Raw genomic sequence first — 27,199 nt, 5'->3', positions numbered from 1 at the left:
CCTTCAGATATTTGTAGACAGCGATAATCAGGGAATGCAGGGGGACTTCAGCTTTTACAAACCTACAAAATTGTGAATGAGGCTCAACTTTTTTTTTTAGATTTATTCTACATAAAAATTGTAAAATATTACTCAAATCTGGAGATACCCTAAAACATAAGCAAAAGGTATAATATAACATCAATAAACTACGGCAAATCCTTTTATACACCCCAGTGCGACTAAGTCCAGAATGTCAGCGCAGCAGAGGGTTATTTTTTGGGAGAACCTACTGTGATTTTACCGTCATCTGTGGCTGAACTCTGGATAATTCCACTGCACCAAAACGAATATATCACAGAATGTGAAATCCCCCAAAAAAATTATAAAAAAAATAATAATGTATACTTTGAAATATAAACCCTCTCCTGCAGATATTACAGGCGGATAATCTGCATTTTTCGTATCAGACAAACCGCTCCTCCATACATTGCACCCAAATTGCAATACATCATGGCATTCTCATCTTTAATTGACTCTCAAAATGATTTGTAGAAAATGTGGAGAGAAAGAAAAAAGAGCAAAAGTAATGATTACACAAAATATATGAATTTCATCACGAGATTGGGAAATTTCTTTATATCATATATCATACGGTAATTGTATTTATTAAGATATTGACATTTCAATGGATAAAATTGTCGTTAAGAATACGACCATTAGAACCCAACACGGGGAATAGGAACATTCTACCATAGACTGGGTGAGGCTGGGTCAGATACAATCATACAGGACAGAACATGGGTCAGGGCTCAGTATAATTTACTGGAGGCTAGAAAGAAACTGTAGATAATGTGAGGAGTAAAAACCAATATGATGGAAAATCTAAGCAGAAGTGCCACATATAGATATAAAATCACTGCATATCTTTATTGAAAATATTAAAATACATATACCGGTAACTACATAGATAAACACTAGACAAGGTGCCCCAAACAAACTACATGAAAATGAAGTCAGCTAGAGCTGGACAACTAATCAATACACAGGACGTAATTAGTACAAATATTGCACATACTGTGGTATAAGGGGAAATGGAAGTACAGTTTGTTGCCAATAGGCCCTTAAATACAATTACAATTCAAAATTGCTGTTATATAAAAGCAAGGCAAAAAGGTTAAAGGTTGGACCAAAAACATGTACGAAATAGGTGCACACCCCCAGGAAGAAGCACATGAGAAACGCGCGTCGGGGCTAGGAGGTTCAGTGGGCCACCGGGCAGAGCACTTTTTAAGAGCGGCATCGACACAGGTAATATGCACATGGCGGAGGGTGGTTGGAATTCTAATGCCTTTGTGTCCACAAGTGTGTGAATCGTTGAGGACGTTTGAGCTCATAGGCATATTGGTTTGGGCCGTATGTCGGCCTTATTTTCTGCTATTGGTAGGATTGCATTGAATTATATGCACCTATTTCCTACATGTTTTTGGTCCAACCTTTAACCTTTTTGCCTTGCTTTTAAATAACAGCAATTTTGAATTGTAATTGTATTTAATATTTTCAATAAAGATATGCAGTGATTTTATATCTATAAGTGGCACTTCTTTTGACCACATTTTGACAAACTGTGGGACAAGTATGCTATAGTTATATATGAAGTGTTGGGAATATGGGCTTGGGTATTATGCTTACAAATTATGTGGAATATGGAGCTTATGATGATCAGATCAATAGATTGTATGAGATCCAGTGACATAGAATATCTGATGTTATGTATTATAGATGATGGAATAAAAAGGAATATAAATCTGTTCAAACCAAGCAGAGGCGCTCGGTGCACCCTTGGTGTGGCCTAACAGTGCAGTGCACCTTCCGACCTGCTTGATTCCAATCTGTTTCTGAGCGTCTATGACTCCTGTACAGTCAGAGCTGTCAATCAAGGGATAAATGGGGCCAAGATATATGGAAAAAAAAGTAGGCAGCAAGGTGCACTAAACTGGCCACACCAAGGGTGCACTGAGCAGTTGTGCTTGGTTTGAACAGTCATTTTATTCTACTGACAGACTCCCTTTAATAGCTCAGCTCCATTGTAGATTATTTCTAATAGAGAATGTTTTTTTTAACTAAATAGTCCCGCATTAAATAGGTTTCTTTGTGGTAAACCTAGGCCTGTCCAGTTTTTTACTTGTATGTTATTCATTGGTTTTATATGACCATTTAGGAGGGATTAGGAAACCCCTGGGGTATAGCTAATGGATTAGTATTATTATAGATCTATATATCCAACAATTTGGACAATATATAGATTGTGCTCACATGTACAAATTTTCGGCTTCTGATGTAATTCTGTCTGCAGATTTTACCAAATTTTACATCAAAATATGTGACAAAATCCACGTTCCAAGTGGAGTTATTCGGATGTGGAAATGCTGTGGATTTTACCACAAGCACTGCAGCGATTAAATCTGCAGCGAAAATCTACAGCATGTTAATTGCACAGAGCTGGTCAGGTTCTTCTGTGAAATGAGATTTGATAAATTTGAATGTGGATCTTCTGCCGGTGACTCTGGGCTTAGTAATTAGTATATGATATGCGCCACTTGTACAAATACCCTAACAGCAACATACACATCCTCATTACTCAGGGGACACATCCTCGTTACTCAGGGGACACATCCTCGTTACTCAGGGGACACATCCTCGTTACTCAGGGGACACATCCTCGTTACTCAGGGCACACATCCTCGCTACTCAGGGCACACATCCTCGTTACTCAGGGGACACATCCTCGCTACTCAGGGCACACATCCTCGTTACTCAGGGGATACATCCTCGCTACTCAGGGGATACATCCTCGCTACTCAGGGGACTCATCCTCGTTACTCAGGGCACACATCCTCGCTACTCAGGGCACACATCCTCGTTATTAAGGGGACACATCCTCGCTACTCAGGGCACACATCCTCGTTACTCAGGGGATACATCCTCGTTACTCAGGGGATACATCCTCGCTACTCAGGGCACACATCCTCGTTACTCAGGGGACACATCCTCGCTACTCAGGGCACACATCCTCGTTACTCAGGGGACACATCCTCGTTACTCAGGGGATACATCCTCGCTACTCAGGGCACACATCCTCGTTACTCAGGGGACACATCCTCGTTACTCAGGGGATACATCCTCGCTACTCAGGGCACACATCCTCATTACTCAGGGGACACATCCTCGCTATTCAGGGGACACATCCTCGTTACTCAGGGGACACATCCTCATTACTCAGGGGACACATGCTCGTTACTCAGGGGACACATCCTCGTTACTCAGGGCACACATCCTCGTTACTCAGGGGACACATCCTCGTTACTCAGGGGACACATCCTCGTTACTCAGGGCACACATCCTCGTTACTAAGGAGATTCATCCTCCTTACTTGGGGGATACATCCTCGTTACTCAGGGGACACATCCTCGTTACTCAGGGGACACATCCTCGTTACTCAGGGAACATCTCCTCGTTACTCAGGGGGCTCATCCTTGTTCCTCAGAGGGGGCTCATCCTTGTTACTTAGGGGGGCTCATCCTCGTCACTCGGGATTCATCCTCATCATTCAGGGGATTTACCCTCATCATTCAGGAGATTCATCCTCCTTACTGAGGGGATTCGTCCTCCTTATTGAGGGGATACATCCTCCTTACTCAGGGAATACATCCTCCTTACTCAGGGGATACATCCTCCTTACTCAGGGGATACATCCATGTTACTCAGGGGGATATATCCTTGTTACTCACAAAGATACATCCTTGGTGCTCAGGTGTTTCATCCTCGCTACTCAGGGGTATATCCTCGTTACTCAGGGAATTCATCCTTGATTCTCAGGGGATACAACCTCGTTACTCACAGAGATACATCCTTCGCACTCAGTGGACACATCCGCGTTACTCAGGAGATACATCCGCATTACTCAGAGGGATACAACCTCGCTACTCAGGGGGATACATCCTCGTTACTCACAGGGATACATCCTTGGTACTCACGGGTTTCATCCTTGTTACTCAAGGGTTTTATCCTTGTTACTCAGGGGCTTCAGCCTTGTTACTCTGGGGATATATCCTCGTTACTCAGGAAATTCATCCTCGTTACTCAGGGGATTCAGCCTCGCTACTCAGGGGATACATCTGCGTTACTGAGGGGGATACATCCTCATCACTCAGGGGATTCATCCTCCTTATTCAGGAGATACATCCTGGTTCCTCAGGGGATGCATCCTGGTTCCTCAGGGGATACATTCTCATTACTCAGGGGAGACATCCTGGTTACTCAGAGGACACGTCCTGGTTACTCATGGGATTCATCCTCACTACTCAGGGGATACATCCTCCTTACTAAGGGGATTCATCCTCCTTACTCAGGGAATTGATCATTGCTGCTCGGGGGATACACCCTCCTTACTCGGAGGACACATCCTTGTTCCTCAGGGGACACAAACTTGTTACTCAAGGGATTTATCCTCGTTACTCAGGGGATACATCTTCGTTACTCAGGGGATACATCCTCGTTACTCAGGGGTTTCATCCTTGTTACCCAGGGGATATATTCTCATTACTCAGGGAATTCATTCTCACTACTCAGGGGATTCATCCACGTTACCCAGTGGATACATCCACGTTACTCTGGAGATACAACAGCGTTACTCACAGAGATAAATCCGTGGTAATCAGGGGTTTTATCCTGGTTACTCAGAGGATATATCCTCGTTACTCGGTGAATTCATCCTTGCTACTTTGGGGATACATCCTCATTACTCACAAAGATACATCCTTGGTACTCAGGGGACACATGCTCCTTCAGGGTATTAATTCTCGCTACTCAGGGGATTCCCTATCGCTACTCATGGGATTCTTCTGCATTACTCAGGGGGATACACCCTCGCTATTCAGGGGATACATCCTTAGTACTCAGTGTTTCATCCTCATTACTCCGTGGTTTAGTTCTTGTCACTCAGGGGATTAATTCTCGTTACTCAGGGGATTAATTCTCGTTACTCAGGGGTTTCATTCTCGTTACTCAGGGGTTTCATCCTTGTTACTTGGGGGTTTCATCCTCGTTATTTGGGGATACATCCTCGCTACTCAGGGGGTACAGCCTCATAACTCAGGGAATACATCCTCGTTACCCAGGGGATACATCCTCGCTATTCAGGGGACTCATGCTAGTTACTCAGAAGATTAATCCGCGTTACTCAGGGGTTACATCCGCGTTAGTCAAAATTAACTAACTTAAAGGGGTGTTCAGTAGTGATGAGCGAGTGTACTCGTTGCTCGGGTGACCTCCTAGTATTTATGACTGCTCGGAGATTTAGTTTTCATCGCGGCAGTTGAATGATTTACAGCTAGTAGCCAGGCTGAGTACATGTGGGGGTTGCCTGGTTGCTAGGGAATTCCCACATGTACTCAGCCTGGGTAGTATTTGTAAATCATTCAGCTCCCGCAATGAAAACTAAATCTCCGAGCAATCAAATACTCGGAGGACACCTGAGCAACGAGTACACTCGCTCATCACTAGTGTCCATCAGCAGAGTGAGGAGGAAGCATTGCCCCTTTACTGTAGTACCCGGCACAGTAATGTCTGTTAATGGAACTTAGCCCATTAAAGTGAACAAGTTGCAGGACAAGATGATGTAGCATGGATGAGTGGGACAACACTCCAGTCAGAACAGCCTCCACCTCATTCTGCGGATCAGTGGAGTACTCATACATTGATCACTTATCTATGGCCGTCAAAGCTAAGTAATGGAAAAATTATTTAAAGGGGTATTCTTATCTGGAGAAATTTACGGCATATTGACAGGAAACTACTGCTTCAGTTAGTAGAGAGGTGGCCTCGCTTGCAAACAGCCTCCTCCATTGAAATAAGCTAGATCTGCGAAGTTCTAGGGTATTCCGCTCAGCTCCAGTATGGACAGGAGTGATATAAAGTACACTGCCTCTGCTTACTGCACAGACTTGTTCTAGGTCATCCTATTTAGTTTGGTTTGAACAGTCATTTTGTGCTGACAGACTTCCTTTAACTGTGTACTAAGCAGGGTGGTCACCCAAGACGCTGTTTGTCAGGGATGCCTTAAATTATTAAACTTCATCATCTTTTAGGGACTTTTAGGGTCAACTGGGTCCTACTGGGAAGGTATACGTGGCTGCCATTAGAAAGTGAACTACAGGTATAGCAATTACCTGTCATATCCCCGAATGCTAATAACCTGCAGATATGGTGTTAATCTGCAGGATAGTAGTGCGCTAAAGCTGTGTGACCGACGTACTGAAAGTGCGGCTACCGGGAGAAAATTAAGTTTATTCCTCCCAGCAGCCTTTGGCTTTGTGTAGTGCTGGTGAGGCTTCAGTCCCTACTCAGTATACAGGGAACAGCGGCTATAAGCGCATCCTGACACTGACTGACAGCCAATTCTGCAGCATATCAGTGCAAAGCCAGCTGTCAGTCATTGTCGGGGTGTGTTTATAGCCGCCATTCACTATGTACTGAGCTGTGACTGAAGCCGCACTGGTAACACCCCTATAACTGAAAGCCGGAGGCTGCTGGGAAGAATAAAGTTTGTTTTCTCCCAGTAGCTGGGCTTTCAGTGTGCGGCTGCACAGCTTTATAGCGCTATTAATATTAGCAGGGTAAAAGTGTTCGGGACATGATAGGAACTTAAAATTAATGGGAACTGAACCTAAGTAAAGCTACATCATTTGCAATAATGTTTAATTTTCCATAGAAAGATTTATATCCTACACAACCAGGAAACTTCAGAGAGCCACCGTTTATTTCAGCAAGTTAGAGGTAGTAGGCAAACAGAAGAGGCCACGATGATGGTCATTAATCATAGCATAGATGCAAGAGCTTCCTTAGACATGCCACTTCCTTAAAGTGAACCTATCACATGAAAAAAATGATATTAAAGGGAACCTGTCACCCCGAAAATCGTGGGTGAGGTAATCCCACCGGCATCAGGGGCTTATCTGCAGCATTCTGTCATGCTGTAGATAAGCCCCCGATGTTACCTGAAAAAGGAGAAAAAGACGTTAGTTTATACTCACCCAGGGGCAGTCCCGCTGCTGGTCAGGTCGGATGGGCGTCTCCGGTCCGCTCCGGCGCCTCCTATCTTCTTTCCATGACGTCCTCTTCTGATCTTCAGCCACGGCTCCGGCGCAGGCGTACTTTGCTCTGCCCTGTTGAGGGCAGACAAAGTACTGCAGTGCGCAGGCGCCGGGCCTCTGACCTTTCCGGCGCCTGCGCACTGCAGTACTATCCTCTGCCCTCAAGAGGGCAGAGCAAAGTACGCCTGCGCCGGAGCCGTGGCTGAAGATCAGAAGAGGACATCATGGAAAGAAGATAGGAGGCGCCGCAGCGGACCGGAGACGCCCATCCGAACGGACCAGCAGCGGGACCGCCCCTGGGTGAGTATAAACTAACGTCTTTTTCTCCTTTTTCAGGTAACATCGGGGGCTTATCTACAGCATTACAGAATGCTGCAGATAAGCCCCTGATGCCGGTGGGCTTACCTCACCCGCGATTTTCGGGGTGACAGGTTCCCTTTATCCTGCAGATATGGGGTTAATCTGAACCTGCCCAGCGCAGGCACTTAGATCCCCCCGCTGCTGGGAGGAAATGGACATAACTCAGCTGGCAACATTTGGCGTTCAGTCATGGGGATGGCAAAGGCATGGGTTCAGTCAACGCTCTGTGTAACCGTGCCCCCACCACTGACTGATATCCAGCCCCAAAGCTGAGCTGCTGTCAGTCAGTAAGTGCAGGAGGCACAGTTACACAGAGCGGTGACAAACCTGACCACTACCGGGAGTAATGAAGTTCATTTCCTCCCAGCAGAAGGGCTCGAAGTGCCTATCCTGGGAAGATTCAGAACGCTATTAACCTGCAGATTAATGCCATATCCACAGGTTAATAACGTTTTTTCACATGACAGGTTCCCTTTAAGCATATTCCACATAATAATAATTAGTGTCCAGTGTCTTGATCTCACATAATGGCAAACACTCGAGGGTATCCGCACAGCACTGGTGAGGGTGCACAAAGTGATTAGGTGCTCCTGATAAATTAGGATTGCAAACGCCAAAGATACATTCCCCAATGTGTACTCTTAATTTATATGAGGTTCAACTGCTGCAATAAATATACATATACCCCCTGGGAATTACAACTACAATCGTAGATACCCAACACCATATGGACTATTATTAATTGCACTAAATGTACATTACAATATGTGGGGTGCACCACATGGAAATTAAGATTATATATTGGGGAACATATCTCTTGTATTTTTAATCCTAGATTCTGTAATTTATCAGAAGCATTCAAGCACTTTGGGAACTTAAGTGTTTGCTATCGAGAGGACACCCACTAAAGGATGTGACTGGGAAGTCTCTATTAAATAGGGAGGCTTTCTGGATGTTATACTGTATATTGACATTTGATCATCTGATCCCCTTAAATAGAATCTGTCAGCAGGTTTTTGCTATGTAATCTGAGAGTAGCATCAGGTAGGGGCAGAGACCCTGATTCCAGAAATGTGTCACTTACTGGGCTGCTTACTGTACTTTTGATAAAATCACAGTTTTCACCGATGCAGATCTACCAGTTCTCTGATTGCTGAGCTGTGTATAACCCCGCCCACACCACTGATTGGCAGCTTTCTGTGTACACTGTGCATAGGCAGAGAGCTGCCAATCAGTGGTGGGAATGGGGTTACACAGAGCAGGCGGACTACAAGAGAGCAGAAAACTAGTCCTCTAGTGATAATCTACTGCTGATAAAACACTGATTTTATTCAAACTGCGTCAAACAGCCCAGTAAGTGACACATCACTGGAATCAGGGTCTTTGCCCCTATATCATTCTGTTCTCAGATTACATTCTGCTGCCAGATTCCCTTATTTTTGACAAATTTTACATACAAGGAGTTGCAACTGGAGACCATACAATAACTAAGAATGATCATGGTGGTTTGAAACTTGTGATAAACAACCACATGATGTGAAATTTCCTGAACGTGTGGATCAGGTGTCTAAAACTTGTATGGAAATGTATCTACCTGCCCCCAAAAATGGAGTCACTTCCTCCCTGCGCTTCATTGGAGCAGAGTTCATTTACTACGGTGAGATGACTTTCCCTTTCTGCTTATCTTGCAATAATGGGCAAAACCCTAATATGAATAACGAGACCTTACAGGAGAATTCTAGTGGCATTGGAAATACAGACGGAATGTATTAAACATCTGTGTTCTGCAGAGCCCACCATCTGTCAGGTCAGCAGCATGGTCAGGGGAAACCGCTCTCGGTCCTGCCAGAAGATCGACCACAAGGCTCTCAGCAAGTCTCATAATTAACATGTTCCTCACAGACAGTAGGACATTACTTTGTGCCAGTAGGAAAAAAGGCAACATCACCAGATATGGGGAAAACCTCTAGTCGATCAATGCAACAAGAGGAATTAAATAATTACCTATCCATAACAATCAAAGGAGAAATTTACCCAAAAGGATGTTTAAGGATTCAGTGATGACCAACAACTTATTGGTAATATTAGCTTACCTGGTGACTCACGTCTAGGATCGGTAAGGACCTCTTCCTAACGTTCCTCTTTAAAACGGTCTTTTGAGTTTTCAGAATATAACCTATCAGACCAACATTTCATTCCCTACTGCCAAACAGGAACCTAAGCAGCATTGAGCTGGAGAGTCCATCTGACATTGAGAAGGTCCTTCCAACACATGTCCTTCAAGAGTTGACTACACAGATATTCTCAGATTTCTCATTTGTCCTAACTCAAGAAGAACCACATCAAATCTTTACTCTATATATCTGACTATAGCATACTATGGGTAGAACCCAGGGCCGGACTGGCCATCTGACAATTCTGGCAAATGCCAGAAGGGTCTGTCTGGTCATGGGCTGCCTTGTCTGCCACGTTGTTAACAGAATCGGTGTTCTCAAGACACCCATACTGTTAAGAGTTGTGATGGAGCACAAAGACGTTGACTCCATCACTTACCCCAGGAGGTCACAGGTATTATTAGACATATTGGTCTTGTGGAAAATCTTCCTTTCCTCCATCCAGGATAATATTAGTAATATATCCCATCTGGTTCATGGGGACGGGGACAACATGGGCCTGAGTGATTTCAAATGCCAGGACTGAATTTCAGGCCCAGTCCGTACCTGATAGAACCTCTACCCCAACTGTATACTCATATTTCCTACAAAGTCTGATTCCTCCTTTCTTTAGAATTCTTGATCTCCTAGAATAAAGATCTCCATTGGTGGCATACATTTAGGCATGGTCGAATTAGGGGTTCATACAACTTTCAACTTTACCCCCACGTGTCTCAGTTCTTAAACAGAGGCACACAAAGGATTTCAGAAGACACCTGGTGGTACACTCCATCAAGAGCAATATGTATAGATATATTCTCCACTGAAAGCATTGCTACTAGAGAATAGCTTCATACATACGGCACCAGGTGGTGTACAGTATGGCGGCACATTGGTTCCCCGATGGTTCCACGCTCTAAAGGGCCTTATACACAAAGGATTTATGTGACCGAAGGCTATCTCCCAACTTCGCTGAGCACTAATGTGTTTTCAATGGGGAGAAGGGAGAAAGAACCTTTTGACAACAACTTATAGGAGGACAAGAGGCTTGGACATTCAAAGTGCCATCTCCCTCAACATCCATCTATCGTTAGATCGTGAGCCATTTCTGGTAGGTTTTAGATCTTATGCCTAAACAATGTTATTAAACAGCATTTTTTGGGAGTGGAACATCAATTGTATGTTCATTTTTATCTTTATTCTTAAGAGATTCTTCGAATTTTCTTTTTCAAAGTTGGCCAGAAAATGTTGCTTCTTTACTGAGTCCAATGTCGGAATATCATTGAAGGGGCTGATTTGACGGGGCACATATATTTTGTGTAATCACAGCTGCTTCATTAGCTTAAGACTTCATAAGTTCATGCTCCATGCAGATTCCACATACAGAGAGAGAGAAAGAGCAACATTAAGAAGACAAACACGAATGTCATGGCTCCCGACACGCTAAAAAAAAAAAAAAGGCAAAAGAAAGAAACTGAACGGAGACCAAAACACACTACAACTCAAACCACACACAAAAAAAAAACACTATGACAACAAATGAAAAGGACGGACATGACATGAAAGTGAAAGGGAAAAAAGAAAAACAACTTTTCTGTACAAACAGACCCAATTTTTTATGTTTTTCGATTTTTTTTAATATATATATTTATTGACTTGAACCGGTTAATGTGGGTTTAACGCTAAAAATCATCCAAATCAACTGCATCCTTAATGGCAATAAAGTTTGCTGAATGGAGAAGATATCACATTCTAGAATTATAGAAATATGCAGTGAGATGAAAAGGAAAATTTCTCTGAGCCTGACAATTCTCATTCTTGCATTGCCAACATCGACAATACAAGAATGTGTAGTTTTTGTTGTTTGTTTTTGCATTCTTTCTACTTTTTAGGCGATACATTTTTTGTTGTTGTTGTTTTAACATAAATATTTTTTTGTTTTGTTTTTCTTTTCTGCACCTTAAGAAATACTACAGTGTCTAGAAAACAGTCCAGAGCTCATTCAAAGACAGCAGATGCAGCTCTCGGCTGCCAGCTAGGGCCAAAAATGTGCAGAGTGGCTCGATGTTGGCAGATGGCTGCGACATCATACTGCAGTCTTCAAATAAGCCCCCTGTCTGGTTGTAAAAAATGTTTTAATTAAATGAGTGACAGAGAGCAAACGAAGACCAAATGAGCAGATCCAAATGCAGGCTTCCACAATGTCAGTACCTTCTCACTATGGCTATGCTCCTCGTTAAGGGTGGTGCTACTACACGTGTCTACCCCAGAGTCTTTTATCTGAGGCTCTGACCATTCCAAATCCTCTTCCAATGAGTGGGCTCCAAAGCACACCATTTTCTTTTGTCTTTCAGACAAGGTGTTAGAATCCGACAAAACTGCCTGCTCACTAGTTTTTCTTTTTCCCCTTTGACTGTCCCCTACAAGTGTGGGATAAAAAAAAGGATATATATATAAAATAAAGGAAAAAAAAAACATGCATAGGTATAAAATAACAAAAAAAAAAAGAAAAAAAAAAACAAAGGAAGGTGTGGATGGTGAAGGAAACTGAATATTAGGGCCCCACATGTCTCACCAAAGACATTGGGGATGCCTCGCTGCTGTGCCAAGATGTGTGCTCCATCCAATACTCCATGTCACCTGTGAGGATCAGACAGAGAAGACAGAGCGGTAAAGGAAAAATGAGGAAAGATCAAAGGCATAACATGACAGTTCACTTATCATTCTGCCCTGTGTTACGCTTGTCTTTTTTTTTTTTGGAGGTGTGCATCGATTTGTTATTGCCACAATACCCTCTGAGCAAGGCTAAGTATGATAAATACATTAGAGGACCAAAAACATATTGTACATATTAATTAGCACAATATTTTACAGCATTAGTAATAATCTGAATAAAACATAAAAAAATACTAATTATTAAAGTCAAATCATACAGGATCACACCTTAGACAACAGATCAATGGGAAGCTCAGGTTCTCCTCCCTCTCGCAGCGCAGTGACCTCTGCAAATGTGACAGAGCATGCTCACAACACTCCATAAGAAAGCTCAGCTCCTCCTACCTCTCGCAGCGCAAGACCTCACGCTCACAACACTCCATAAGAAAGCTCAGCTCCTCCTCCCTCTCCGAGAGCAGTGACCTCTGCAGATGTGACAGAGCATGCTCACAACACTCCATAAGAAAGTTCAGCTCCTCCTCTCTCTCGCAGCACAGTGACCTCTGCAGATGTGACAGAGCATGCTCACAACACTCCATAAGAAAGCTCAGCTCCTCCTCCCTCTCCGAGAGCAGTGACCTCTGCAGATGTGACAGAGCATGCTCACAACACTCCATAAGAAAGTTCAGCTCCTCCTCTCTCTCGCAGCACAGTGACCTCTGCAGATGTGACAGAGCATGCTCACAACACTCCATAAGAAAGCTCACCTCCTCCTCCCTCTCACAGCGCAAGACCTCACACTCACAACACTCCATAAGAATGCTCAGCTCCTCCTCCCTCTTGCATTGCAGTGACCTCTGCAGATGTGACAGAGCATGCTCACAACACTCCATAAGAATGTCAGCTCTTCCTCCCTCTCGGAGCACAGTGAGCTCTGCAGATGTGACAGCATGTTCACAACTCTCCGTAAGAATGCTTAACTCCTCCTCTCTCTCACAGCGCAGTGACCTCTGCAGATGTGACAGAACATGCTCACAACACACCATAAGAATGCTCAGCTCCTCCTCTCTCTCGCAGTGAAGTGACCTCTGCAGATGTGACAGAACATGCTCACAACACACCATAAGAATGCTCAGCTCCTCCTCTCTCTTGCAGAGCAGGGACCTCTGCAGATGTTGCAGAGCATGCTCACAACACTCCATAAGAATGCTCAGCTCCTCCTCTCTCTTGCAGTGCAGTGACCTCTGCAGATGTGACAGAGCATGCTCACAACACTCCATAAGAATGCTCAGCTCCTCCTCTCTCTCGCAGAGCAGTGACCTCTGCAGATGTGACAGAGCATGCTCACAACACTCCATAAGAATGCTCAGCTCCTCCTCTCTCTCGCAGAGCAGTGACCTCTGCAGATGTGACAGAGCATGCTCACAACTCTCCGTAAGAATGCTTAACTCCTCCTCTCTCTCAGCGCAGTGACCTCTGCAGATGTGACAGAACATGCTCACAACACTCCATGAGAATGCTCAGCTCCTCCTCTCTCTCGCAGTGCAGTGACCTCTGCAGATGTGACAGAGCATGCTCACAACACTCCATAATAGATGCTCAGAACACTGAACAAGGGTTGTTTCTTCATTCAGGTGCCTACTAGAAAACAAATCTGTATTGCCGCTGTTACAGGTCTCCAATATCTTACAAAATTTTTTTTTTTAAAGTTTAAAAATGCATAATACAGACAATTGGTATTAATGCAAAGATTGTGAAACATACAATAAAAGAGATGTTATTATTTATTGCAGTGTGATCATTTTATTTTTTTCTTTGCACATATCGCGCATGCACCATTGACATTTAATGATACTAACGCCCCGATTCATAAAGACCGATGTTGTTCAAGCTGGCATTCATGACGGGGCAGGTTGGAGTCAGAGGCGCCTGATTCATTAAGAGGTGCACACCTCATAATGAATCAGGTGTATCTATAAGGTGGCATGTGACTCTCCATAAATATTACTCCATTCAGTAACTGGAGTAAGACTTCTGGCATAAGGTACGCCACAGCTCGTCATGAGATGCAGTGTCACACCCCAGCTCCGCCCACTAGGTGGCAGTGCTGGGCTGAGATTAGAGCTAGAGTGACCAAGGATTCATGTCTACCATGGTCATTTACATATCAATCTAAATGCAGATCAGAGGAAAAGTCATGTAAAGGTATTGCTGGACCTTGAAAGACCTACATGCGCACATAGTTTTAGGTGAAATCCTGTTTACAGATTCCATTTAAAAGTTTTGGATTTGATGCTCCATTTGCTCCTTGGCCCCTGATGAAGCAAATTAAATTGGTGAAACATGTTGGGAGGGGTTTTATGTCTTCTTTTAAATCATGGACTCACGGTCCTCTTTTCACATAGCTGGATGTGCACTGCAGCTTTCTAACAATTATAGCTAGATATTCAGAACTTGGCACAGTTATAGTCAGGAAATTACAAAGAATTGCATCTATACGGGGCATCTTTTCCTAATTTCTAATACATCAATATATAATTAATGCGCTAGTGGCAATCATTATAATTGTAACCAGTGTGTGTTTTTTAATTTCCAGAGATGAAATAAATCTAAATTTGCTTTTATTCACTAGTGTGCGGTGTACATTACCGAGGTGCAATAGTAGAGCAGTAGAGAGTCAATGGCAAAATGGCGTAGCTTGAAAAAGTAAAGCCTCACAGAGATCTGTTGATGGAAACATAATAATAATAATAATAATAATAATAATAATAAAATAGGGGCTCTTGTAAAGCAGCCAAACAAATAGAAATGTTTTGAATAAGTAGTAAAACATAGCAAAATCTATAATTTTAGTACCGCTGCCATCATACTGACCCACAGAGAAAGTTAACGTGTAATTTATAATGTCGGTCTGTGAAAATCGGATCGCACTCAGCATCCGAGTGTAGGCCGTTGTTTTCTACAGAATAATTGCCGTTAGCTCCATAAATTAACATCTAACTACATTGATTAAGGTAATTTTGGGGCACACTGCTGTATCACTTATATTATGGTACCTTCACTTACATGATACGGATATTGATCTAGGCCACACGGAATGTTGCAATAACTGTATATTGGCAGTGCCTGTGTATTCACATACATCTTGTGTCTGCATTAGCATGGATTAATATTAGTGTGTGATCCCTGAAAGTGTGCCTAATCTTTGTATACGTGCCTGTTTTTACTTCTTCCCCTCTATTCCTGTATCTGATCTTGTTCAAATAAAGTTTTGGTAAATTACACTTACATCTGGGATGTTGAATCGCTTTTTCTTTTTGTTGTTCATAGTATAATAGCACCATATATTCGTCCATACCGCTGCTCCGATCTCAGCACTCTGAAGCTCTTCACTGCTCGGGACAGCGGGTGCGTTGTAGTGACATCATCAGGCCCCCTGTGTTGAGGTGTCAGATGTAAAAGGAGAACAATGGCTGAGGGAGCATCAGCTGATGGCTCCCACTTTCATCATTGCTTTCAACTATATCAGCATCTTGGATGCAGATCCAGTTGAAACTGGGATGCCTGGCGGAAGGGCGGGTTTGGGGGGCCCACTCGGCGTCATGACCAGGGGGCCCACCCGGCATCGCAGGCTAAATACACTCACCCTGTGTGCCTTATGGCATCCTTAGACAGTAGAAGAATCCTATAAGTGATTGATAAAGAACAAGTAAGGCCGGTTTCACATTAGCGTTTTGAGGAGCTGCGGACTTCCTCTGTGAAGCCCCGCCCTAGGCCGCACCTCTGCTGCTAGCTCCACCTACTTCTGCATGCGGCCTGCGTACCTATCTTTAACATTAGGTACGCAGGTCGTACCGCTGTATGCGGATGCAAAAACGACGCATGCGGAAGCATCCGCATACAGCAGCACGACCTGCATACCTAATGTTAAAGATAGGTACGCAGGCCGCATGCAGAAGTAGGCGGAGCTAGCGGTGGAGGTGCGGCTGAGGGCGGGGCTTCACAGAGGAGGTCTGCAGCCCTCCGCAGCTCCTCAAAACGCTAGTGTGAACCTAGCCTAAGCAGCACACATCCAGAACGTCTGTCACGACACAGTTGTCGGGTGACCCAGGACCAGGGGCTCCTTCCCTGTCCCTAACACTAGGTGGTGCCCTAGCTCACCCTATTCCCCGGGATACTTCTGAATGTGAAAATGCTGGGGCCTCTACCCTTGCCCTATCTCCTGAGTCAGCCCTCCATCTTCTCCCACCCAGGAAAGAGGGGCACTACTGTGCACCGTAGTACACCAGCCCGACAAACAAAGCAACACAAACAAGGGTTAACAGAAAACTCCAGGCATACAAAATATTCACTCACAAAAATAGCAGAGGAATGCACCAGGGATTGGAGGTAGGGGAATAAACCAAAATAGAGAAGGATAGAGAATTATCACACTTACAAACCAAGCAACAGTCATAGATAACATCTCCAGCTGTCCTTCTCATATGTACTCCTCTCCCTACTGAAGCCATGCAGCAAATGCTAACTCTGACAAGGATTAGCATCAGAGCCCAGATTATAAAGGGGAAAAGAGTGGTAAAACCGAGCTCAGCTGCGAGCTCAGAGATTTCCATCATGGCTGATTAACCTCTGTTCTGCCAGAAGGAATAAACACCATTAAAATGAAGGAGAAGTGCTTCTTCTCAGCGCTGGAGTAGGAGCAATCAGACGCTGCGGTCTTCTGGCTCCACACTGTCGCGGTAACCCCGTGGCAACGTCTCTGCAGAGGTATTTTAATCCATCAACATTTTATGGCCACTTCTTTTTTCTTTGGTGTTTAATAGTGTGAACGTAATATACAAGCAAACAAAAAAAAATGTCAAATGCTTGTTACAGTTTACAAACTATTGTGATGTCAAAGAAACTTGCACATGGCACAAATTACAGGAACTGCAGGCTTAGAAATCTAATCACGTCACATTAAATTAGAGGAGTATATATGAGGATTGCTGGAATAGATAATTCAGATGATAAAATTCATTAGGAGCTCCTTTCTTGCACTTGGAAATCATGAAGAAGAATCGTCAAACACATCTCCCAATGCCACCATGAAACTTAAATAGCAGTCCTTTGCCATAGTCCTGTTTAGGTCTCCAGCCTACAGATACCCAAACTTTTCCCCCAAATTTCTGTATAGTGCCATTCAGGGTACAGAAATAGGCGGACTCAATGATCGGTGGGGGTGCCGGGTGTCGGGCCCTGACCGATCAGACAATGATGACCTATCCTATGGATAGGTCAGCAATGATAAAGTAATGGAAAACCTCTTTAATTTTGTATCTCTTCTGTGGTTTAGTGGATTTTTACAAAATGTTCCCACTTTTTAAAGAATTTACTTTCATCTAGTTCTTTATATCTCTCTGTATCAAGTCGGTCAACAAAAGTTTGAATTATATAAAGCAATTGATTAAATTATAATATATGATGGCTTCTATATCTTTGGCGCTAACCACTGATAATGTGGGGGCTCATACTGTATATATGGATCTATGTAGGGTCTCATGCGGTATATTGGAGGCTATGTGGGGACTCATGCTGTACAAAGGGAGTCTGTGTGGGGGTTCATGCTGTATATATAGGGTTGTGAGGGGGTACTAACTCAATACACACATATATATATATAGAGAGAGAGAGGCACTATGTTTAGGCTCATACTGTGTATAGGGGGATATATGAGGCACATACCGTACTTTATACAGGTAGACTGTGTGGGGGCTCATGTTGTGTATAAGGAGGCTGCATGGGGGCTCATGCTGTATATGGGGAGGCTGTGTGGGGCTCATGCTGTATATAGGGAGGCTGTGTGGGGCTCATGCTGTATATAGAGAGGCTGTGTGGGGCTCATGTTGTATATAGGGAGGCTGTGTGGGGCTCATACTGTATATAGGGAGGCTGTGTGGGGCTCATGCTGTACATGGGGAGGCTGTGTGGGGCTCATGTTGTATATAGGGAGACTGTGTGGGGGCTCATGTTGTGTATAAGGAGGCTGCATGGGGGCTCATGCTGTATATGGGGAGGCTGTGTGGGGCTCATGCTGTATATAGGGAGGCTGTGTGGGGCTCATGTTGTATATAGGGAGGCTGTGTGGGGCTCATGTTGTATATAGGGAGGCTGTGTGGGGCTCATGCTGTACATGGGGAGGCTGTGTGGGGCTCATGCTGTATATGGGGAGGCTGTGTGGGGCTCACGCTGTATATAGGGAGGCTGTGTGGGGCTCATATTGTATATAGGGAGGCTGTGTGGGGCTCATGCTGTATATAGGGAGGCTGTGTGGCGTCATGCTGTATATAGGGAGGCTGTGAGGGCTCATGCTGTATATAGGGAGGCTGTGTGGTATTATGCTGTATATAGGGAGGCTGTGATTGCTCATGCTGTATATAGGGAGGCTGTGTGGAGCTCATGCTGTATATGGGGAGTTTGTGTGGGGCTCATACTGTATATAGGGAGGTTGTGTGGGGCTCATGCTGTATATAGGGAGGCTGTGTGGGGTTCATGCTGTATATAGGGAGGCTGTGTGGGGTCATGCTGTATATAGGGAGGTTGTGTGGGGTTCATGCTGTATATAGGGAGGCTGTGTGGGGTCATGCTGTATATAGGGAGGTTGTGTGGGGCTCATGCTGTATATAGGGAGGCTGTGTGGGGTTCATGCTGTATATAGGGAGGCTGTGTGAGGTCATGCTGTATATAGGGAGGTTGTGTGGGGTTCATGCTGTATATAGGGAGGCTGTGTGGGGTCATGCTGTATATAGGAAGGTTGTGTGGGGCTCATGCTGTATATAGGGAGGCTGTGTGGGGCTCATGTTGTAAATAGAGAGGCTGTGTGGGGCTCATGCTGTATATAGGGAGGCTGTGTGGGGTCATGCTGTATATGGGGAGGCTGTGTGGGGCTCATGCTGTGTATAGGGAGGCTGTGTGGGGTCATGCTGTATATAGGGAGGCTGTGTGGAGCTCATGCTGTATATAGGGAGGCTGTGTGGGGCTCATGTCGTATATAGGGAGGCTGTGTGGGGCTCATGCTGTATATAGGGAGGCTGTGTGGGGCTCATGCTGTATATAGGGAGGTTGTGTGGGGCTCATCTATATATATAATTGTCTAAGGGTTTTTCCGTCTGTCTGTCTGTCTGTCTGTCTGTCTTTCTGTCTGTCTGTGGGCCTGGCGGCCTCGACCAATCAGCGACGGGCACAGCATCGACGTAGAAATCCCGCGTCTCTGATTGGTCGAGGTCGCCAGGCCTCGACCAATCAGCAACGGGCACAGCGACGATGATGTCATAAAGGACGTAGAAATCCCACGTTTCTGATTCAGCGACGGGCACAGTATCGACGTAGATGTCATAATGGTTGCCATGGCGACGATGATGTCATAAAGGTTGCCTTGACCAATCAGCGACGGGCACAGTCTGCCGCGAATTCTGGAATCATCATTGTCCATTGTCTATATATATAATTGTCTAAGGGTTTTTCCGTCTGTCTGTCTGTCTGTCTTGGAAATCCCACGTCTCTGATTGGTCGAGGCCGCCAGGCCTCGACCAATCAGCGACGGGCACAGTATCGACGTAGAAATCCCGCGTCTCTGATTGGTCGAGGCAGCCAGGCCTCGACCAATCAGTGACGGGCACAGCGACGATGATGTCATAAAGGACGTAGACATCCCGCGTCTGATTGGTCGAGGCCGCCAGGCCTCGACCAATCAGCAACGGGCACAGTATCGACGTAGATGTCATAATGGTTGCCATGGCGACGATGATGTCATAAAGGTTGCCTCGACCAATCAGCGACAGGCACAGTCTGCCGCGAATTCTGGAATCATCATTGTCCATATACTACGGGGACATGCATATTCTAGAATACCCGATGCGTTAGAATCAGGCCACAATCTAGTGCTGTATATAGGGAGGCTGTGTGGGGTTCATGCTGTATATAGGGAGGCTGTGTGGGGTCATGCTGTATATAGGGAGGTTGTGTGGGGCTCATGCTGTATATAGGGAGGTTGTGTGGGGCTCATGCTGTATATAGGGAGGCTGTGTGGGGTTCATGCTGTATATAGGGAGGCTGTGTGGGGTCATGCTGTATATAGGGAGGTTGTGTGGGGTTCATGCTGTATATAGGGAGGCTGTGTGGGGTCATGCTGTATATAGGAAGGTTGTGTGGGGCTCATGCTGTATATAGGGAGGTTGTGTGGGGCTCATGCTGTATATAGGGAGGCTGTGTGAGGTCATGCTGTATATAAGGAGGTTGTGTGGGGTTCATGCTGTATATAGGGAGGCTGTGTGGGGTCATGCTGTATATAGGGAGGTTGTGTGGGGCTCATGCTGTATATAGGGAGGCTGTGTGAGGTCATGCTGTATATAAGGAGGTTGTGTGGGGTTCATGCTGTATATAGGGAGGCTGTGTGGGGTCATGCTGTATATAGGAAGGTTGTGTGGGGCTCATGCTGTATATAGGGAGGTTGTGTGGGGCTCATGCTGTATATAGGGAGGCTGTGTGGGGTTCATGCTGTATATAGGGAGGCTGTGAGGGCTCATGCTGTATATAAGGAGGCTGTGTTGGGCTCATGCTGTATATAGGGAGGCTGTGTGGGGTCATGCTGTATATAGGAAGGTTGTGTGGGGCTCATGCTGTATATAGGGAGGTTGTGTGGGGCTCATGCTGTATATAGGGAGGCTGTGTGGGGTTCATGCTGTATATAGGGAGGCTGTGAGGGCTCATGCTGTATATAAGGAGGCTGTGTTGGGCTCATGTTGTATATAAGGAGGCTGTGTTGGGCTCATGCTGTATATAGGGAGGCTGTGTGGGGATCATGCTGTATATAGGGAGGCTGTGTGGGGTTCATGCTGTATATAGGGAGGCTGTGTGGGATCATGCTGTATATAGCGAGGCTGTGTTGGGCTCATGCTGTATATAGGGAGGCTGTGTGGGGATCATGCTGTATATAGGGAGGCTGTGTGGGGTTCATACTGTATATAGGGAGACTGTGTGGGATCATTCTGTATATAGGGAAGCTGAGTGGAGGCTAATGCTGTATATAGGGGATGTCCGCATACTTAATTCTGCTCAATATTAAGTGATAAATATAAAATTATTATAATTGTAATTAATATGTTAATATTAATATTCAGTATAATGAATTTCAGCCTACTGGTTCGGCCCTCCACAACAGTTACGGTATCTCACGTGGACCCTTTGGAAAATTAATTGCCCACCCCTGCCCAAGACGTAGAAATTGGTGAGAGGAGTCGGACACTTCGGGCATGCTGTAATCCGATCAGGAGGATGCCCATATACCGGTATATTAAAACCATACAAGGTGCGTGGCATGCATCAGTTTAAAGTAGGCTCCATTGTTCATTAATTATGCATTTCCTAACCCTGCTCTTACCATCCAGAATCTTTTCTGTAACGTCTTGATCCCCCGTCCATCTTGCCAAAGCTCTACACTGACTCCTTTTTATTGCGGCCTTAGAGCACATCCCCCGCTTACAGCATAGCATGTTAATGAATAAAACAATTTTGCAGACACGTCCTGTGCGAGTACCACATATTTCTTCTTTCCGAAACACTAACGTCATTTTTACCCTAAAGTGAAATTAATTACAAATTTTAAAAAAAACATGACAAGATTTGCCCAGCAAATTTACAGCAAATGCTAAGCCCCGAGTATGTCAGCCCATCAATGTTTGCATTCACCGGCTGCGAACTTCAAAGTGGTGGCGGCCGATTGAAGTACGAATTATATTAGAACGTTGCAGATCTTTCACTATCCAACAATTAACCTTTCTCTACTTACCTAAATCACTAAAATTTTCCATTATAAAGATGGATTCCGAACATTTACTGTATGATAGATTCCCATGATCAACAGAAATATAGTCAATACATCATACATTGTGACAAACACCAAATTGCCGAATAATTGACATGTGAAATATCAAACAATTTGCAATCGACAGGAGAGCCACAAAAGGTTGGTCAAGGTGGCTTTCTTGTCACTTGTCAAAAGTGGCCACAAAAGTGGGCAAAAGTTTCGTTGAGTGGGAAGTTCTCCTGGTGACCTACAGACTTACTATTAAAGGGAACCTGTCACCCCCAAAATCGATGGTGAGGTAAGCTCACCGTCATCAGGTGCTTAGCTACAGCATTCTGTAATGCTGTAGATAAGCCGCCGATGTTACCTGAAAAAGGAGAAAAAGACGTTATATTATACTCACCCAGGGGCGGTCCCGCTGCGGTCCGGTCAAATGGGTGTCTCAGGTCCGCTCCGGCGCCTCCCATCTTCATTCCATGACGTCCTCTTCTGGTCTTCACGCCGCGGCTCCGGCGCAGGCGTACTTTGTCTGCCCTGTTGAGGGCAGAGCAAAGTACTGCAGTGCGCAGGCGCTGGGCCTCTCTGACCTTTCCTCAACAGGGCAGACGAAGTACGCCTGCGCCGGAGCCGCAGCATTAAGACCAGAAGAGGACGTCATGGAATGAAGATGGGAGGCGCCGTAGTGGACCTGAGACACCCATTTGACCAGACCGCAGCGGGACCGCCCCTGGGTGAGTATAATCTAACCTCTTTTTCAGGTTACATCGGCGGATTATCTACAGCATTACAGAATGCTGTAGATAAGCCCCTGATGACGGTGAGCTTACCTCACCATCGATTTTGGGGGTGACAGGTTCCTTTTAATTACACCAGAGATTGCTATAAATTATAGCTACACGGGGAATTTACGATGAGGTGGCGCTGATTTCTACATTGATTTAATTTCACGCCTATGTCAACTCTTACTTGGAAGAAGATGACTCTTAACTGCCCCAAAAACATGTAGACTTGGTTAGAAGGAGGCCGATTCCTTCCCCGTCCACCCGAATATCTGCCATCAGAAGACAATTAGGAGGCCTTGTGCACCTTGCAATGACTGTCGATTCATCCAAGATTAGAAAATATTTTAGACTACATTAGCCTAGTTTATAGTTTGTGTGGTTTTCTCAGAGGAGCATTGCAAGGCTTAAAAGTCTCCTCACCTTGACATGTCAGTCTCCGCAACAAGAAACGTTACCCCTTGGACTCTGGTCAGGCGCCTCTCTCCCAGCCAGACCCGATCTCACACTTTGCACTGATGAGGGACAGTACCCCAAAACACAGAGTCTGCAAATTGAAATTTTGGCATTGGCTTTTATCCTAAGTCATGTGACAAGGTTCATTAGAGGGTCAATATTGACTTTTAGGACTGCTATTTCCAATAGGTGGCACTAGAGTTCTTAGTGCTCTTCCTCTCTGAAGAGACAAGTTGCATATAAGTTCCCAGAGGAGCATTGCAAGGCTTAAAAGTCTCCTCACCTTGACATGTGAGTCTCCGCAAGGAGAAATGTTACCCCTTGGTTTCCTCATGACACATCAGTTCTCTACCATACTCTAAAAACATAAATGTGAGTTGATTTCTCATTAAAGGGTAATTTAGGCGGCTCCACTCATTTTTGTAGCCAGGATAGTGATGAGACTTCTACTGATACTTCACATGTGACATCGTGCCCTATATATTACCCAGCAGGTATCAATACACATGACGTCCCCAACCCAACTCATCTCCCAATATGAAAGTGAGATGAGCCAGAAAACCCCGTTAAATTAGCCCAGGAATGCAAGTATGAAAGATTAAAAAATATTAAATGGTATGACATCAGAAGCAGTTGAATATATTGACGCTATAAAAAAAGTAAAAATATTAAATGAAAAAAAAAAGTCTCTTACATGCTTCAGCTAATTATTAAAACATGGTACCTGCTCCCTAACGCTGACTTATATCGTGTAATATGGGAGGGCCCCAAACTAAGCGGATTTTGGTAGCAAGTTTTAGACTTAATTGCCAAAGTGTTTAAGTATAGTGTCTCCACGGACCCTATTTGTGTATTAGGACATGCTGGAGACCGGCCACTGAGAATCATCAGATACCTATTCTAAGTCTGTTATACCAAGCTGGGAACAGCTACAATACAGGAAATAATTCTCAAAATTCGTCTTGAAAAATTTGCATTTCAAATTTGAGACTTTATGGACCCAATGGCTGAATTCCCCCAGCCTTGACCCACTAACTCTGACACAGCTGTAACTATTGTTTAATGGGTATTCCAAACTCCAAGATCCCATCCCAATATGTAGTAGGTGTAATAATAATATTAGCAAATACCTCCAATTAGAAATGTAGTATAATTCTTCTGATCACTGTGTTGCTTACCCTATATACAGGGCATTGCAGAAGCTTAGGTATCCATGGTTACAACTGTCACTATATGATTGGTCGTACCCATGGATACCTAAGCTACTGCAATGCCCCGCGTATGGGGGTAAGCAACATAGCGAATCAGAAGAACTATACTACATTTCTAATTGGAGATATTTGCTATTATTATTACACCTATTACATATTGGATCTTGGAGATGGGAATACCTTTTTAAAGGGAACCTGTCACCCCCAAAATCGAGGGTGAGCTAAGCCCATCAACATCAGGGGCTTATCTACAGCATTCTGTAATGCTATAGATAAGCCCCCCATGTATCCTAAAAGATGAGAAAAAGAGGTTAGATTATACTCACCTGGGCGGCAGTCCGATCCGGTGGGCGTCGTGGTCCGGGGCCTCCCATCTTCATGGGATGATGTCTGCTTCTGGTCTTCACGCTGCGGCTCCGGCGTACTTTGTCTGCCCTGTTGAAGGAAGAGCAAAGTACTGCAGTGCGCAGGCGCTGGGAAAGGTCAGAGAGGCCCGGCACCTGCGCACTGAAGTACTTTACTCTGCCCTCAACAGGGCAGACAAAGTATGCCTGTGCTGCAGCGTGAAGACCAGAAGAGGACGTCATCTGATGAAGATGGGAGGCGCCGGACCGCGACACCCATCGGACCGGACCGGGAACGGCCATGGGTGAGTATAATATAACCTCTTTTTCTCATCTTTCAGGATACATCGGGGGCTTATCTACAGCATTCCAGAATGTTGTAGATAAGCCCGATGCTGGTGGGCTTAGCTCACCTTCGATTTTGGGGGTGACAGGTTCCCTTTAACTACAGCCACTAACTGAACTACCACTGTAGTTTGTCCGGTATAGTAGTGGATGACCAAATTCACTCGGGCCAACATTATTTGTATATTCCGGGAACTAGTGTGAAAATTTGTTTTATTTGTGATAAATAAACGTTATGTTTTATTGGGGGGAACTTATTGTATAGTTAGATAATGGTTATATTCCTCATCTAATTTTATCTGCCCCATGAACATAGACTTGGATAGCAGGGAGGTCCATTCATTGGCCACCCACTGTACTGGGAACTGAGGTTCTGGTGAAGGTCCGGTTTTCAGGAGGTGATGCCGGCTAGGTAACATTTAGAAGAGGAAGCAGGATCAGAATCATCTGGGATTTCAAGGGTTGGACCTGCATGGTTCGTAGAGTGATGACCCTACCATCACTTTGCACGGTAGGAAATACCCCTGTAATTCAAAATATCCTAATAAGGCATTTAAAGAAATGGGTTTTCCAAATCAGACAGAGATAAAGATGTGACAGCCAGCATCCGATCATCTTACGAGACATTCGTCAGTCCTGCGGAACGCTTGTGATGATCCAACACCTGAGGCTGTACGATGATTTACTCTGATGTAGTCATTTTCCTGATAATTTCTCTTAATTAATGCTTCCCTCTTCTAGTATATGTTTAATTTCCGCAGCACAGTCAGCACTTGTACGCTGCTATCTCATGGGAGCAATATCTAATATACAAGGAACACGTTTGTGTTAAAAAGCTTTACATGTTCAACATGAAAGTGTTTAGGAATTCAGGAGCGCGGTGCGGGAACGCTAGGTATCAGGGGCGTCTGGGCATTTCTGCAAAATCTACACACAAGTCAGTGAATTACATAAGAACCCTCTGGGACGCGGCAGGTTCTCTCTGTAAACTTTGTTACGCTTACCTAATAGGAAAAAGCAGACGCTAAGAGCTTATTTTCAGCTTTGCAGCAATCACAGCAGACATAAAATAGGCACAATTTTCTCCAATCCTCTCAGTGACTCCATCTTATATTTCCCATGACACGCTCAATGCCTCTCTCTCTGAAGTTAGCGGGAGATTTATCAATATAGAATGATTGTACAAGTCAGCGAAAAGGATTCGGATAGCACCAAAGGTTAGAATAGGGACTGAGTGCCAAGGGCCCACCAGTCACCAACTCCAGGGGCCCGCTTCTCAGCTAAATGCAAATGTGACATTATCCTCAATCACAAATTTATGGAATAATGAACTGGGCAGATTGTTAAATGAACAAGATGCTGAATGTCTGTACATAGTCATTTAAGTACATTGTTCCAAATACTGCTCATATAAGAGGGTGGTTGCCCACTCTTGCACACCGGCCCACCGGAGGATTCTCCTTTTCTCCTGTGGGCCAGTCCAAGCCTGTGCACATGACTCAAAAATATGGCACATTCCCTATTCTTACACCAATAATGGCTACTGTGATGGCCTACTACATCTATACTGAAAACAAAAAATTGTTTGTCCAGGTCCAAAAAGATAAATCACATCTGTATTGAGAATTCAATAATTATGAAAATAACAGGATTGATAGACATGTTAGCTGGAGACAAAAATTTCAAAACATCTTGATTTATTCACTAGGGAGTATGAGGGCATCACCGTACTTACACGTCTTGGCTGCTATCAATTAGGTTAATAATGGCTGTCTGAGGAATGTTCTGCTGCTGAATGCACTTCATAAAAATCATCAAGATCCACTGCTGGCAGCTTCCTTTGCCAACCAATGATGTCCCAGATGTGCTGGACACTGCAGGCCATGCTATCACATTTAGACCATGCAGGCTGCTCACAG

At 44.6% G+C, this 27,199-nt stretch overlaps 1 protein-coding gene across 19 annotated transcripts in view; it reads right to left on the bottom strand.

Moving 5' to 3' along the window:
• RIMS2 (regulating synaptic membrane exocytosis 2) overlaps positions 1–27,199 on the bottom strand; it is a 736,866-nt gene that overhangs the window by 285,315 nt on the left and 424,352 nt on the right. For 10 of the 19 annotated variants that reach the window (XM_069731752.1, XM_069731753.1, XM_069731756.1 and 7 more), the window contains one exon: positions 12,222–12,286. In XM_069731752.1, coding sequence (XP_069587853.1) covers positions 12,222–12,286 — 65 coding nt within the window. Of the gene's footprint in view, positions 1–11,857; positions 12,067–12,221; positions 12,287–27,199 lie in introns of all 19 variants that reach the window. The other 9 variants (XM_069731750.1, XM_069731751.1, XM_069731757.1 and 6 more) reach the window with 1 other exon arrangement.

Source organism: Ranitomeya imitator, chromosome 6 (genome assembly GCF_032444005.1).
Source record: "Ranitomeya imitator isolate aRanImi1 chromosome 6, aRanImi1.pri, whole genome shotgun sequence".
In the NCBI taxonomy this organism is placed as follows: Eukaryota; Metazoa; Chordata; class Amphibia; order Anura; family Dendrobatidae; genus Ranitomeya; species Ranitomeya imitator.
The sequence above is the reverse complement of the archived record's forward strand: the minus strand, read 5'-3'. Positions and strand labels throughout refer to the sequence as shown.